The 12,409-nt window shown below is 51.9% G+C and overlaps 2 protein-coding genes across 2 annotated transcripts in view; both read right to left on the bottom strand.

The window, feature by feature from the left end:
* LOC308163274 (transmembrane protein 60-like) lies at nucleotides 1–797 on the bottom strand (the record flags this gene model as incomplete). The annotated part of the gene is made up of 2 exons (XM_080537462.1): nucleotides 1–318; nucleotides 714–797. 2 exons carry the CDS (start codon nucleotides 795–797, stop codon nucleotides 1–3), a joined length of 402 nt encoding a protein of 133 aa, XP_080393588.1.
* A 6,498-nt stretch (nucleotides 798–7,295) lies between these two features.
* The window catches only part of LOC308164413 (lysine-specific demethylase RSBN1L-like), a gene marked incomplete at both ends in the record, with an annotated part of 32,516 nt that continues 27,402 nt past the window's right edge, over nucleotides 7,296–12,409 (bottom strand). Inside the window, 4 exons of the mRNA XM_080538514.1 lie at nucleotides 7,296–7,373; nucleotides 7,733–7,963; nucleotides 8,833–8,941; nucleotides 9,173–9,340. Of these exons, the coding sequence (XP_080394640.1) occupies nucleotides 7,296–7,373; nucleotides 7,733–7,963; nucleotides 8,833–8,941; nucleotides 9,173–9,340 (586 nt within the window). The remainder of the gene's footprint in view (nucleotides 7,374–7,732; nucleotides 7,964–8,832; nucleotides 8,942–9,172; nucleotides 9,341–12,409) is intronic.

Here is a 12,409-nt window from a genome sequence, read left to right as displayed (position 1 = left end):
TCAGTCTCTCCTCTCAGGGAAGATGTTGTAGCCCAGCTCCACCATGGCCCCCAGCAGGGATCCCCACAGGGGGAGGCAGAGCAGCGTGACCTTCAGCTCCGTCAGCCGCTCCAGGCGGGCGCACAGCGTCAGGCAGAAGCCCAGCTGGAGCAGCACGGCCGTCAGGTACCAGGCCCGCCGCTTCAGGTCCGGGGCGCCGTTGTTGCGCTGGTCGTAGCCAGGCTTGCAGTGGGCGGCCATCTTGACCGCCAGCATGAGGACCAGGACGCCGTCGAACACCCAGACGGGTACGAAGATCAGGAACCAGTTCCACTGCACCTTGATAATAATAATAATAATAATAATAATAATAATAATACATTAGACTTATACAGCGCTTTTCTAGACACTCAAAGACGCTTTACAAACTGAAAAGATAGAGTGGTAATGCTGGGGACAGATGGAAGGGGGAGCAGGAGAAGGGGGAGAGGGTTAACTAGGGAAGCTTGAAGAGGTGGCTTTTGAGGGCCTGTTTAAATGTTGGCAGGGTGTTGGCCTGTCTGATGTGATTGAGGAGGGCATTCCAGAGGGACGGTGCTGCGGCTGAAAAGGCCCCATCACCCAAGTCCGGAGCTTGGTCCTGGTGGTCTTGAGGGTGGTTAGGACGGGCAAACCTGAGGCAACAGGAGGGGGTGTGGAAGGGGACGAGGTTGGCACGGTAGGTAAACAAGTACCTTGCCGTCCAGCTTCAGGACCAGCACGATGAGGAAGACCAGGGTGAAGATCCAGGTGAGGAGGACTCGCTGGGCCAGGGACATGGTGGCTCCTCCTCCTCAGCTAGCGAGCGCTAGGTGCTTTGGAAATGGAGCGTGGAGAGAGGTGGGGGTAGGGTGGGGCAGGGAGAGAGAGAGGGAGGGAGGGAGAGAGAGAGAGGGAGGGGGAGGGGGAGGGAGGGGGAGAGGGAGGAAGGGAGAGGGAGGGAGAGAGAGAGGGAGGAAGAGAGAAAGGGAGGGAAAGAGAGCGAGGGAGAGTGAGGGAGAGAGGGAGAGGGAGGAAGAGAGAGAGGGAGGGAGAGAGAGGGAGGGAGGGAAGGAGGGTAGGGTTAGGGGTGGGGGAGGGAGCAGGAGAGAGAGAGGGAGGAAGAGAGAAAGGGAGGGAAAGAGAGCGAGGGAGAGTGAGGGAGAGAGGGAGAGGGAGGAAGAGAGAGAGTGAGGGAGAGAGAGGGAGGGAGGGAGGGAAGGAGGGTAGGGTTAGGGGTGGGGGAGGGAGCAGGAGAGAGAGAGGTTCAGGAGAGCAGCAATGATGCCTAAACATTTGTTCTACTAAAACTTCACAGGTTATGTGAAATTCTGTGGCTGCATGTATTGGTAGTGTGTGTGTGTGTGTGTGTGTGTGTGTGTGTGTGTGTGTGTGTGTGTGTGTGTTTGTGTGCATGCAAATCAACCACAGCGTGCTAGCAACCGCTGCTGATGCAACCGCATCTGTAACCACCCATCTACTACCACCCATCTGTAGACATCTATACTACCACCCATCTGTAGACATCTATACTACTACCACCCATCTGTAGACATCTATACTACTACCACCCATCTGTAGACATCTATACTACTACCACCCATCTGTAGATATCTATACTACTACCACCCATCTGTAGACATCTATACTACTACCCATCTGTAGACATCTATACTACCACCCATCTGTAGACATCTATACTACTACCACCCATCTGTAGACATCTATACTACTACCCATCTGTAGACATCTATACTACTACCACCCATCTGTAGACATCTATACTACTACCACCCATCTGTAGACATCTATACTACTACCACCCATCTGTAGACATCTATACTACTACCACCCATCTGTAGACATCTATACTACTACCACCCATCTGTAGACATCTATACTACTACCACCCATCTGTAGACATCTATACTACTACCCACGCCCAGAGCAGAGATTAGACTCCCATTTCAAGCTTCTTGATGGCTAAATTAGCTACAGATAACAGATATATCATAGCTATATCCCTCTCTGCTACAGACCACCTAAACAGCTACCGTGCTACCAATGTGGATATTTGTGATTTACCAGCATACCTCAGGTTGGTTAACGATCAGATCCTCTGTCTCAGCATACAACGTCTCGAGAATCCATCATCTACATGACTACATGGACGGTTTGGTATCAAATGTAATGGACATTTTCTGTTTTATTCAAATAGGGATTTCTCGTATCCACAGGCGAACGATAGAGCCCGCCTACCGTGAACTGCAATTGGCTAGTGTAGTGTTTCAGGTACCGTTATCTTCGCAGCTATTGGGCCAGAGCCATGTCAATCATATAGTAGCGTAGTTCCGCGTACAAAGCTATTTACCGTAAAGGCGGTATACAATGCACCTCGGAAATACGTGAACGGGATATGGGAAAGCTGAAGTAAAGAAGTTCAACAAGTCTACAATAATATTTAGTTTAATATTGTTTATTAGCGTTTATCAGTGTCATTTCGGAATTTAAGTTGTTTAGTATACCCCCGTTCGACGTGTAATCAGTGTGCTTTTGTAAAAGCCGGATCTCTATGGCAAAACGCATCATTCACTGAAGGTTTGTCAAAATTGTATATAGTATTTTGTATGTTGTATATTATTTGCCTTCTTCACTGCGAAATAAAGTACAATTACAACAACACTGCTCTGATTCATTGAGCCGTTAATCAGTGTATCAATCCTCCAGTACCGTACTAGGACAGTAGATGGCAGCAACATCCTAATAGTGGCACAGCCAGAGAGGTTGGTGGAGGTAGAAACTGAAGGACGGGCTCATTGGAAATGCATGGAATGGAATTAGGAATGCTATCCAACGTTCCAAGCATCACAATGAGCCAGTCCTCCCATTTCTACTTTCAGCAGCCTCCCTTGGTGTAAAGTCAACAGAGATCATTTGGGTATTTTCACTTACAGTCCTCTTTAAAACAATTGACCTCCTCTTTAAGTGACGCGAGAGTTAAAACAAGTCTGAGAGGAACCAAATGTCTTCCTCATCCCAGAACAAGTCTCAGGACAGAACCAGACACCTACACTTTGTGACTGAAAATGAGCCGTAATCAAATACCACCGTCTGAACAAACAACAGTGTTGTTGCCCTCGGTTTAGCTGTTTCTCTCTCAATACAACGCTAAAATGTGGTCATAAGCACTAAGATGAAAATAATAATAAATAATAATAATACTTTTCTTTCATACAGCTCTTTTGTCAGTACTCAAAGACACTACATTTCATGGAGAACAAGAATATATAGATACATCAAAAGTTCATCAAAAGCACAGTCAGTAAAAACAAAAGATGGGTTTTGAGGGATGCTTTGAAGGAGGACAGCAGGCTGAATTGTGCAATGTGCTTTGGGAGAGTGTTCCAAAGAGTATACAGTACATATACCAATATTCTCAAAGTTGATCCAGGGGATATTCCATCAACGTCGCTAAAGGAAAATCCAGGCTTATTTGTGATAATCTTGATCTCACAAGATTTTATCAAAATAAGCCTGGATTTTCCATTAGCGACATTGATGGAATACCCCCCAGGAATGATTATTTAAGTGTATTTAAATGCTCCCAAGAAATTACTGGTCTACTTAATAATAAAGAGTATGGAGACAGCAGGGATATCTGAGAGTTCTGGAACACACCATGAACAAAAGTCCAGCCACTGAACCAGAACAAATATTATATGCTGTCTACCCTTTTGGTTTTGAAGGCCATGTCTCTTTCACTCACTCACACACTCACACACACACACACACACACACACACACAGCGCAGGCAGTAACATCTCTCCTCTCTGCCAGCCAGGGCTACACCCTCGTGTTTGGCTGCCTTTCAGATTCCCTCTGAAGGTTATCCCAGTTCCCTGCACACACACACGCACACGCACACGCACACGCACACGAACACGAACACACACACACACGCACGCACGCACAGACAGACAGAGACACGCACATGCGCGCGCACAGACACACAAACACAAATGTGTGTGGGAGGCTTGAGCCCTCCAGACCTATATGTGTGTGGTTCTGACCTTCGGTCATGAAGGGGTTAAGTGTGGTTGTGTGTGTGTATGTGTGCAAGTAAGTGAGAGAGTTTGTGTGTGTGTGTAAGTGAGTGAGTGAGTGTGTTCCTCAGCTCTAATCTCACATACCAGAATTGCTGAGCTCATCGTCGCTGAGTGCAGTGTGGGCGGTTTGCATAAGGCACAGGCAGGCTCACACAGACAGGCTCTCACACTCACACACACAGACAGGCTCTCACACACACAGACAGGCTCTCTCTCTCTCACACACACACACACACACACACACACACACACACACAATCCGCCTCTCATGTCAGCCATGCTGCTCTTGAGAGTACTTCATCTCCACACTCAGACTGAACACACGCTGCCTCCTAGTCGTCCACCCTTTACCTGAAGTCTGCACTTGTGCACTCCCCCGCACGCACTCAGAAGAATAGGAGTGGTCCAGAAATTTACATGACGTCAACATCATGTAGAAGCAGCTATTTTATCCGAAAGCGACCTAAAATACTCAGCTGTACTCATACATGTGTGTGTGTGTGTGTGTGTAGTATATAGCAGAGCCCTCCACCAGAACCAGAGCCGGTCAGAACCAGGATCGTCAGTCCGAGTGCTGGAGGAAGGAAGACAACTTCGGGACCAAGGGCGTATCCCACAATTCATTGCAATTCACTCAACTCGCCCGGACTGGTGTTAGAGGTGTCTGGTCTGGTCTGTGTCATCAGACAGATGACAGCTGTTCATCCCTCTCTCCCTCAGGTAGGGCTTATCCTTAACTCCCTCCCTCAGGTAGGTAGAGCTAATCCCTCTCTCCCTCCCTCCCTCCACCTCCTGGTAGGGCTCACCGTCCCTCCCTCCCTCAGGCAGGGCTCAGCATCCCTCCCTCCCTCCCTCCCTCCATCCATCCCTCCAGGTAGGGCTCACCCTCCCACCCTCCCTCCATCCCTCCCACCCTCCCTCCCTCCAGGTAGGGGTCACCATCCATCCCTCCCTCCCTCCCTCCAGGTAGGGGTCACCATCCCTCCCTCCCTCCCTCCAGGTAGGGGTCACCCTTCCTCCCTCCCCCTCCAGGTAGGGGTCACCCTTCCTCCCTACCCCTCGAGGTAGGGTTCACCAGCAGGGATGTCATCAACACGTCCCTGAAGGGCTTCTCCATAGGAGGCAGGGAGGGACAGGGACTTTTGGAATAGAACGGGCCCCGGACGTTTGGAATGGAACCTGTGACTTACCTGTTCTTCAGTCTGTTTGGAATGGAACGGGCCCCGGACGTTTGGAATGGAATGGGCCCCAGATATTTGGAATGGAACCTACCTGTGACCTACCTGTTCTTCAGTCTGTCCCCCAGTGATGATGCGTTCAGTGTATTCCCAACCGCCGCCGCCACCTCCTCCTCCTCCACCACCACCACCTCCACCACCACCACCACCACCACCTCCTCCTCCACCACCTCCACCTCCACCTCTACCTCCACCTCTACCACCTCCAACTCCACCACCACCACCACCTCCACCTCCACCACCACCACCACCTCCACCTCCACCACCACCACCACCTCCACCTCCACCTCTACCACCTCCTCCTCCACCTCCGCCACCACAACAACAACTGTAGTCAGATACTGTGAACCTTTATTAATCAGGCTCATGTTCAGGTATAAATCACACTACAAGTTTTCTTACAAAAAGTTATTTACACGACAGTGCTGACAGTTAACATGGAAGGAGAGAGAGAAAACACAAACGACAATAACAACAAAAAAACAGGATATAAATAGCTCTATGGGAAGAAGAAGAAAGCCTGGAGTCGTTTTTTTTCCGTTTTTTTCTTTTTTAAACAATTTCTGTCTCATCTTACAAAAAATATATATGTTCATGTCAGCTCTAAACACAGCTAGAAACCTACAACTTAAAAATATATTATTTAAGGACCTGTTTGTTTGTTTGTTTGTTTGTTTGAAGACCTGCGGAGTAACAGTGCGTCTAAGTGCTTTGACAGTTCAGTTAACCCTTCACCTCCCAACCCCGTTACACCTGGTACTGACACACACCTGGTTCTGACACACACCTGGTTCTGACACACACCTGGTTACAGCTCCGTGGTTCTGACACACACCTGGTCACAACTGAGGCTCTCAGGGAAGTTCCCGGGTTCTCCCCCAGAATGTCTGAACAGCGTGGCGCTGGATCGCATCATCAGAACCGACACGTTTATTCACGTCAGAATGCACCAGAAATACCAGCTAGAACGCAGGAACAAACGTTGCAGCTCAAAGTGCTTAATAATAAGAACTAACTAATAATAATATTATAATAATAATTATTAATAATAATTACTTATTAAATATATGGTTTATATTTGCCAGTGCAGAAACACCCTTCCATTCTTTGGGGAGAACCCAGGTCATTCTGTGAAAGAATTTAACTCCTGGTTAACCGTCGGTGCACTCTGACACCCCCCGCCCCCCCTCCCGTGGAATCAGGAAGTAAGTTCCTTGGTAACAACAACAACAACAACAACAACAACAACAACAACAATGCTGTTACCATAGTAACCTGGTGGTTGGGGGGACTCTAGAACAAAGGGTTAACCTAGTTCACAGTAGTGGATAGGCACTAAGGAATGCGTACAGACTACGTGTGTTTTTGTATTCATTCAGTAACGGGACAGAGCGTGAACCTTGACCCCTGATCTTCCTCTTTAGAACATCACACTGTGTTGGCATCAGACCTCTCTCTCTCTTTAACTTTCACCCACTCTCTTACTCTATCACTCTCTCTCTCTCTCTCTTGAAATCTTAGTAAAACAGAACCCAAGTAACAACAGAGCAAATCGGCAATTATAAAAAAAACATTATGTACAAATCAGTATAAAACATCTCTCTGCTGCTCCTGCAGGTGGCGCTGTGGCGGGGGGTGGGGCTGGGGGAGGGGGTGGGAGGGGTGTGGAGGCGGCCGTGTGTCCGAGGGGGGCGCGGGGGGGGGCTTTGGGTGCAGCAGCGTGTCCTTGTCCTTGGGTCTGTCCTGCCTGGGGGGCCGGTGGAGCAGGGAGGCAGAGGGGCGGGCGCCAGTGGGGGGTTTAGGAGATGCCAGGGGGACGTGGGAGGGGATGAGGCTGGGTTTGGGGGAGGGCGTGTGACTATGTTTGGGTGAAGGAGAGGGGATGTGGTTATGTTTGGGTGAGGGAGAGGGGGTGTGGCTGTGTTTGGGTGAGGGAGAGGGGGAGTGGCTAGTTTTAGGAGATGGGGTGGGGGTTATTCTGGGTTTTGGGGAGGGGGCAGAGGTGGGGGAGGGGGTGAGACAGGGTTTGGGGCTGAGGTGGGGTTTGGGTGAGGGTGAGAGGGTAGGGGTGAGACAGGGTTTGGGGGAGGTGGTAGAGGAGGAGGGGCGCGGTTTGGGTGAGGGAGAGGGGGAGGGAGACGGGGTGGAAGAGGAAGTCGCCCTAGACTCCGAGTGATGATGATGATGGTGATGATGATGATGGTGGTGGTGTGTTTTGGGCTTGCTGTCCTGATGCTGGGGGGGGGCCGAGGCTGCCGGGAGGGGGGGTCTCTCCAGGGGTGAGGTCCTTTCCCCCTCCCCCTTAACCTCCCTCTCCCCCTTCCTCTCCCTCTCCCCCTCCCTCTTCCTCTCAGGGTCTGTGGTGGTGACAAGAGGAGGTGAACACACAACCTCCTCTTCCTCCTCCTCCTCCTCCTTCACCGAGGGCTCCTCCCCCCCCTGGTAGTACTGTGCCAGGCGGATGTGCCAGGCCAGGCTGGCCACGGCAGACACGGTCTTGAACTGGTGCACCACCCCGCGGGGGATGTAGTAGATGTCGTTGTCGTAGAGCTGCACGCGGGCGTAGCGGACCCCCTCCCGCCTCAGCTGGTTCAGCTTGGCATCGTCCACCCACTGGACACACTGGGGGGAGGAGGAGAGAGGAGGGGGAGGGGGGAGTTAGAGAGAGAGAGAGACACACCACACACACAGGCGCAAACACACGCGCACACGAACACACGCACACACCTTACACACACACACCTCTCTCTCACACACCTCTCTCTCACACACACACACTAAACTTGGGCGGTTTACATTTTTTATACCGATATAATACCGATAAACCGTCCCCAAATAATACCGCGAATTACGTTTAAACCGTGGTTTTGAGTATCATGACTGAATAATTTGTATTTTCTTACAACAACAAAAATGTGCCAATAGCCTCCAGTAAGCTTATCAAATAATAACAAAAAAGGCACAAAATGGCCAAAATAGTAATCCAATGTCCAATGGCGAGAATTACAGTGTACAGAACATCGCTAGAACGTTACGTTTTGTTGACAGTTGTAAACACGCGCGTCACGTTCTGACTGGAAGAGGAAGTGGAGGGCAAGAGGATCACTCTTAACGCCTTAAGAGTGTCCCTCTTCCCCTCCACTTCCTCTTCAGGCGTTTATTATATCCATCAATTTATGACGGTTTTATGACGGTATTGACAAAAACCGTTGCTATTTTTTTGGAACCGAGGTTTTCGGTTTAACTGCAAAAACGGCCAAGCCTACAATACACACACACACACACACACACGCTGCTCTAACATTGGCCCCCGACAGACTTATGGGTGTAGTACCAACATTCAGCCAGCAGGTGGCAGTGTGAGGGAGAAGAGGGGGGGCAGATGTGGGGGGAAAATGTGAGCAATGGTATGTTTGAAGCCCATCTGTGAGAGGTGTGTGTGAGGTCCACCTGTGAGGTGTGTGTGTGTGTGTGTGTGTGTCTGTATGTACCTGTGAGAGGGGGGGCTCATGCAGGTCCAGCTGCAGCCTCTGGACCACGTCAGGGAAATCCCCCGCATGGAAACACACCACGTCTTTAGTTACACGAGGAGGGTCAGGACTGGAGGGAGGGAGGGAGGGAGGGAGGGAGGGAGGGAGAGAGAGGAAGATAATGATCACATTACTATCAGTTCATCCAGCTACCTGTAAGTCCGCCATTAACACACACACACGCGCACGCACACACACACACCCACACACACACCCACCCCTCCAGCTGTTCAGCTGAAAATCATTCATGAAGGTGTATCCCTGTGTGTGTATGTGTGTATGTGTGTGTGTGTGTACCCACCCCTCTCCGCAGCGCACGGCCTTCAGCACGCCCACGGCGGCGGTGGTCTGCCTCTCGAAGCCCTGGCCGATGTGGTCGGCGTGCGCCCTGGTCCGGTCCTCGAACAGCATCTCCCTGGGCTCGCTGGCCCGCGGCAGGTACTGCAGGTTCTTGATCTCATTAGACGACCTGGCGGAAGGGGAGGGGAGGGGGGGCCAGACAACAAAACAAAATGGCTGCCGTTTAGCGTAGAAGTTCTGTCAGTCTGCGTGGGTCAATGAGGACAATCAGAACAATCTGTGTCCTCCCCTCCACCACCACCCCCCCTCCCCTCTCCACCTGCACCCTCCACCTTCTCCCCCCTCCCCCCCCTACAATACAGTACGGTTCTGTATACATGGTCCCAGCGGGAATCGGACCCTCTATCGCTGCATTGTTAACAGGCGGAGGAAGGAGGAGGTGGGAGGAAGGGAGAAAAGGAAGGAAGGGAGAGGGGAAGTGTCTTGCCTCTGTCCCTCCCTCCCTCCCTCCCTGTCTAAGGAGATTGGACACGCCTGCTTCATCAAACTGTACTGTCTGTGAGAGCCTCAGCCAGTGTGTGTGTGTGTCTCTTGACAATGAGTGATGGTCACTTAAACAAATTAACAATGGGTGCAAGGGAGACAATGGAAACAGACACTAATTTTGCTGTTATACTGTAGAAAACATGTGTCTGTGTGTGAGTGTGAGAGAGTGTGAGTGTGAGAGTGTGTGTGTAGTATCAGTCCATCTGCCTGCAGCTGTAAGGGACCTTCTCATCTGTCAAGGTCTCCTCTCCTTCACACACACACACACACACACACACACACACACACACACACACACACACACACACACACACACACACACACACACACACACACACACACACACACACACACACACACACACACACACACACACACACACACACACACACACACACACACACACACACACACACACACACACACACACACACACACACACACACACACACACACACACACACACACACACACACACACACACACACACACACACACACACACACACACACACACACACACACACACACACACACACACACACACACACACACACACACACACACACACACACACACACACACACACACACACACACACACACACACACACAATGTATAATACATGAGACTGAGAGTCCCCTGAACACAGAGAACAGGACAAATCAATAAATCATACGTTTAACATGAGGAAGAGGAGGAGGGGGAGGTGGAGGAGGAGGAGGCCCCTGGTGTTCTACCTCCCCCAGCCTCCCCTGGTGTTCTACCTCCCCCAGCCTCCCCTGGTGTTCTACCTCCCCCAGCCTCCCCTGGTGTTCTACCTCCCCCAGCCTCCCCTGGTGTTCTACCTCCATCAGCCTCCCCTGGTGTTCTACCTCCCCCAGCCTCCCCTGGTGTTCTACCTCCCCCAGCCTCCTCTGGTGTTCTACCTCCCCCAGCCTCCCCTGGTGTTCTACCTCCCCCAGCCTCCCCTGGTGTTCTACCTCCCCCAGCCTCCCCTGGTGTTCTACCTCCCCCAGCCTCCACTGGTGTTCTACCTCCCCCAGCCTCCCCTGGTGTTCTACCTCCCCCAGCCTCCCCTGGTGTTCTACCTCCCCCAGCCTCCACTGGTGTTCTACCTCCCCCAGCCTCCCCTGGTGTTCTACTTCCACCAGCCTCCCCTGGTGTTCTACCTCCACCAGCCTCCTCTGGTGTTCTACCTCCCCCAGCCTCCCCTGGTGTTCTACCTCCCCCAGCCTCCCCTGGTGTTCTACCTCCCCCAGCCTCCCCTGGTGTTCTACCTCCCCCAGCCTCCCCTGGTGTTCTACCTCCCCTAGCCTCCCCTGGTGTTCTACCTCCCCCAGCCTCCCCTGGTGTTCTACCTCCCTCAGCCTCCACTGGTGTTCTACCTCCCCCAGCCTCCCCTGGTGTTCTACCTCCCCCAGCCTCCCCTGGTGTTCTACCTCCACCAGCCTCCACTGGTGTTCTACCTCCCCCAGCCTCCCCTGGTGTTCTACCTCCACCAGCCTTCCCTGGTGTTCTACCTCCCCCAGCCTCCACTGGTGTTCTACCTCCACCAGCCTCCCCTGGTGTTCTACCTCCACCAGCCTCCCCTGGTGTTCTACCTCCCTCAGCCTCCCCTGGTGTTCTACCTCCCCCAGCCTCCCCTGGTGTTCTACCTCCATCAGCCTCCCCTGGTGTTCTACCTCCCCCAGCCTCCCCTGGTGTTCTACCTCCATCAGCCTCCCCTGGTGTTCTACCTCCCCCAGCCTCCCCTGGTGTTCTACCTCCATCAGCCTCCCCTGGTGTTCTACCTCTACCAGCCTCCCCTAGTCTACCTCCACAAGCCTCCCTGGTCCAGACCTAGATGGTTCTAGGGCATTCTAGAGTGTTCTAGAGGGTTCTAGATGGTTCTAGAAAGTCCGTCAGATTAATACCAGCCACAGCACAGCGGTGTGACAACATCATCCTGCTTCCTGCCTGCCAAGACAGTTCACACGCCAGGCATGTAAAACATAACATGTGAACATCATTAAACAACCCTGTCTACTAGGGGGGGAGAGAGGGGGGGCCGGGGGGGGAGAGAGGGAAGTGGAAAAAAAGGAGGGAATAAAGTAAGAGAGAGGGGGAGACAGAGAGAGAGAGAGAGAGAAAGGGAGACAGAGGGAGGGAGGAAAGAGAGGGAGAGAGAGAGAGGGGGGCAGAGAGAGGGAGAGGGAGAGCACAGAGGGAAGTAAAAAACAAGAGAGGGAATAAAGTGAGAGAGAGAAAGAGACAGCTCAGCAGTTGTTATTGGTAAATGAGACACGACAGCGCGGGGTGTGTGTGTGTGTGTGTGTTGAATGTCTGCTCTCCTGCAGCGTTGTTCAGCATGACAATGATCTCATCTCAGAGGTGACCAGCACACACTCCACTTCCCCCTCTCTCTTCCTCTCCCTCTCTCTCTCTTCTTCTCTCTCTCTCCTCCCTCCTTCTGTCTACGTCTCTCTGCCCCTCCCTCCACCCCTCCCTCCCTCCTCTCTTTCTCCCTCCTCCTGTCTCTCTGCCCATCCCTGTGTGTGCGTGCGTGTGTACGTACGTACGTGCATGTCAAGCCAGCAGACCAGCTGACAGACAGTCAGTAGGACATTATTGAGTAAAATCAGCGTTTGGGTTTAAGAGGAACACTACAGCTGCAGCCAGTATGGGAACACACACACACACACACACACACA

This window comes from Nansenia antarctica, assembly GCF_963989245.1.
Source record: "Nansenia antarctica genome assembly, chromosome: 8".
Classification (NCBI taxonomy): Eukaryota; Metazoa; Chordata; class Actinopteri; order Argentiniformes; family Microstomatidae; genus Nansenia; species Nansenia antarctica.
Note: the sequence above shows the minus strand (reverse complement) of the source record. Positions and strands in the feature narration are given on the sequence as shown.